Here is a 2,980-nt window from a genome sequence, read left to right as displayed (position 1 = left end):
AGCCGGAGCCGCCGGTGGGGACAGGGCCGTCCCTGGCCTGGGGACACGGATGGTGTGGGACCTGCTGCTGTGCTCCAAAGGTCCCAGGGCACCCACTGGCACCGGGATCGGGTCCGGGAAGCCGGTGGGCCACAGCCACCGGTGTCCTGGCAGCGTCCACTGGGTGCTGGCACAGCCCCGGAGCAGCATCTGCTGGGAGAGGGCTCCCGGGCAGCCCCTCACGGTCTCGTCCTCGGCTCTCCCGGCCCCTCTCCTCCAAGGAATCGCCTCTCTTTCTGCAGGTTGCCGGCCGGCGGCAAGGCCGTGAACACGGCACCGGTGCCGGGGCAGCCACCCCACGACGAGTCCGACCGCAAGACGGAGCCTCACTCCTCCGTCTCTGACCTGGTCAACTCCCTGACCAGCGAGATGCTCATGGTGGGTGGACGGGATGCACCGGGAATGGGGTCTCCATGGTCGGCATCCTGCCCGTGCCAGAAGAGTTCCGGCACATCCCCCCTCTCCGCCGAGTCCCCGCCGGCTCAGTGCGTCCCCAGGGCCGGCACCAGGGAGCGAGCGGGGCCGGACACGTGAGGGCTGTGCTGTCAGGAGGGATTTGGTTAATTGGAGCTCCCGCTTCCCCGGGACGAGTGGCACGGAGCCAGGAGTCATGGGAAGTCATGGGAAGCGGCAGGGGCAGCAGGGAGAGGCTGATGGTCCCTGACAGCTCACGGGGCCGGGGGTCAGGGGTCGGGGTGATGCAAGGCCGGGGGGACGGGGGTCCCCAGCAACGCCCGGCATCGCTCTCACCTCCCTCCTCCCCCCCAGCTCTCCCCGGGCTCCGAGGATGACGAGGGCCACGAAGGCGTGAGCCGGGAGAACCTGGGCCGCATCCAGTTCAGCGTCGGCTACAACTTCCAGGAGTCCACCCTGACCGTGAAGATCATGAAGGCGCAGGAGCTGCCGGCCAAGGACTTCAGCGGCACCAGTGACCCCTTTGTCAAGATCTACCTGCTCCCCGACAAGAAGCACAAGCTGGAGACCAAGGTGAAGAGGAAGAACCTCAACCCGCACTGGAACGAGACCTTCCTCTTCGAAGGTAAGAATTGGGATGGACTGGGAGTGGATGGACTGGCCCAGGGCGGAAACAGAGCCGTGGTGGGACCTGGAGGTTCAGCTCGGCTCAAGCCACTGGTGTGGTGGCCATCGGTGGTGCCGTGGGCTGGCCGTTATCAGGGGAAGGGCAAAGGGGTGCCGGCTCCTCACTCCCTCCTGCTCCTCATCCCTCCGGCTCCTCATTCCCTCTGGCTTCTCCTCCCCTCTGTCTCTGGTGCAGGGTTCCCCTACGAGAAGGTGGTGCAGCGGGTGCTGTATCTCCAGGTGCTGGACTACGACCGCTTCAGCCGCAACGATCCCATCGGAGAGGTGTCCATCCCGCTCAACAAGGTGGACCTCACCCAGATGCAGACCTTCTGGAAGGACCTGAAGCCATGCAGCGATGGCAGTGTAAGGCCCTGGGCCCACTCCCACCCCCCCTGTCCCCGCAGTGTCCCGTCAGGACCACCCCCCACTTCCTACCCCAGCAGGGATGTTTTCTGCTGTTTTCCCTGATGAGACGTTTCTCTTCCCAAAGCTTTCTATTAAGGCTCCGAGTGGCCCATTTTGGGTCAAAACAAGCTGTTTCAGGTAGATCCAAAATGAAAGTTTTCTCCTCCTCCCACCTCCAGCAAGACCAGCAAACGTCCCACCGGGGGTGTCCCTGTTTCCTCCTGCCCTGATTTTCTGGGCAGCCCCAAAACCCCAACTCCGGGGGGGGGTCCTGTCCTGTCACCCCGCTCCCACTGTGGAGCTCCGTGGGGTGTGGCAGTCCCTCAGGGTGCCCATGAATCCCACAGGGAAGCCGCGGGGAGCTGCTGCTGTCGCTGTGCTACAACCCCTCGGCCAATTCCATCGTGGTGAACATCATCAAGGCGCGGAACCTCAAAGCCATGGACATCGGGGGCACGTCAGGTGCAGCCCTGGCCCCCTCCCAGCCCCCTCCCGGCTCCGGCTGGCATTCCCTGATTCCCACGCCGGTGCTGAGCGGCTCTTTTCCCGCCCAGATCCCTACGTGAAGGTGTGGCTGATGTACAAGGACAAGCGGGTGGAGAAGAAGAAGACGGTGGTGATGAAGCGGTGCCTGAACCCCGTCTTCAACGAGTCCTTCGCCTTCGACATCCCCACGGAGCGGCTGCGTGAGACCACCATCGTCATCACCGTCATGGACAAGGACAGGCTGAGCCGCAACGACGTCATCGGCAAGGTGGGGACACCGGGGGGACACCGGGGCCAGGTGGGACTTGGGATGAGTGGCTCGAGGGCGACCAGTCCGTCACCTCCCGATGGGGACCCCTTGTGCTGCGGGGCCCAAGTTCTCCCAGGAGAGCAGGAAATGGGGCAGCAGGATCCGGGACCCGGATCTGGCTGGCTCCCAATCCCCTGGGAATTATCCCCTCTGGATTTGCTGCACGTGAAACCCACCCAGCTCGCCGCAGGTGTAACCGTGACAAACGAGCGCGGTGATATCCGTCCTTACCACTTGATCCCAAAAACCCTCCAAGAAAACACATCAGCTGGCATAAATCCATCAAACAAAACCCCAGGTCAGCGCCACAGGCTGCCAGGGAGGGGCAGGGGTGGCAGCATTCCCGATGTGGGCACACCCGAGGGCACGGTGCTGGTGGCACGACCGTTCCCAGAGCACAGTTCCATGGACACACTGGCAGCGTCCATGATATTCCATTAAAACCCCGCCACGTGGCACCGGCTCCTCGAGGTGTCAGATGCGGTGGCAGCTGGCACACGCGGTTTTCCATATGGAAAATCCGCGGGTAAAAATAGCCCGGCGCCAGAAAAGCAGGGATGGAGGAGTTTGGGGGTGAAGGCGGCGGCGGCGGGGAGCGGGATGGGGATGGAGGGGCCGAGAGCGGAGCCGCGGATCCAAGGACGCCATTCCCGCAGA

The 2,980-nt window shown here is 63.9% G+C and overlaps 1 protein-coding gene across 1 annotated transcript in view; it reads left to right on the top strand.

The window, feature by feature from the left end:
- Window positions 1-2,980, top strand: part of SYT7 (synaptotagmin 7) — a 21,309-nt gene that overhangs the window by 14,846 nt on the left and 3,483 nt on the right. The window contains exons 8-12 of the mRNA XM_029965957.1: window positions 282-417; window positions 808-1,078; window positions 1,316-1,485; window positions 1,875-1,989; window positions 2,082-2,281. Coding sequence (XP_029821817.1) covers window positions 282-417; window positions 808-1,078; window positions 1,316-1,485; window positions 1,875-1,989; window positions 2,082-2,281 — 892 coding nt within the window. The remainder of the gene's footprint in view (window positions 1-281; window positions 418-807; window positions 1,079-1,315; window positions 1,486-1,874; window positions 1,990-2,081; window positions 2,282-2,980) is intronic.

The sequence above is a fragment of the Manacus vitellinus genome, unplaced genomic scaffold, assembly GCF_001715985.3.
Source record: "Manacus vitellinus isolate BGI_N305 unplaced genomic scaffold, ASM171598v3 scaffold_127_pilon, whole genome shotgun sequence".
In the NCBI taxonomy this organism is placed as follows: domain Eukaryota; kingdom Metazoa; phylum Chordata; class Aves; order Passeriformes; family Pipridae; genus Manacus; species Manacus vitellinus.
Note: the sequence above shows the minus strand (reverse complement) of the source record. Positions and strands in the feature narration are given on the sequence as shown.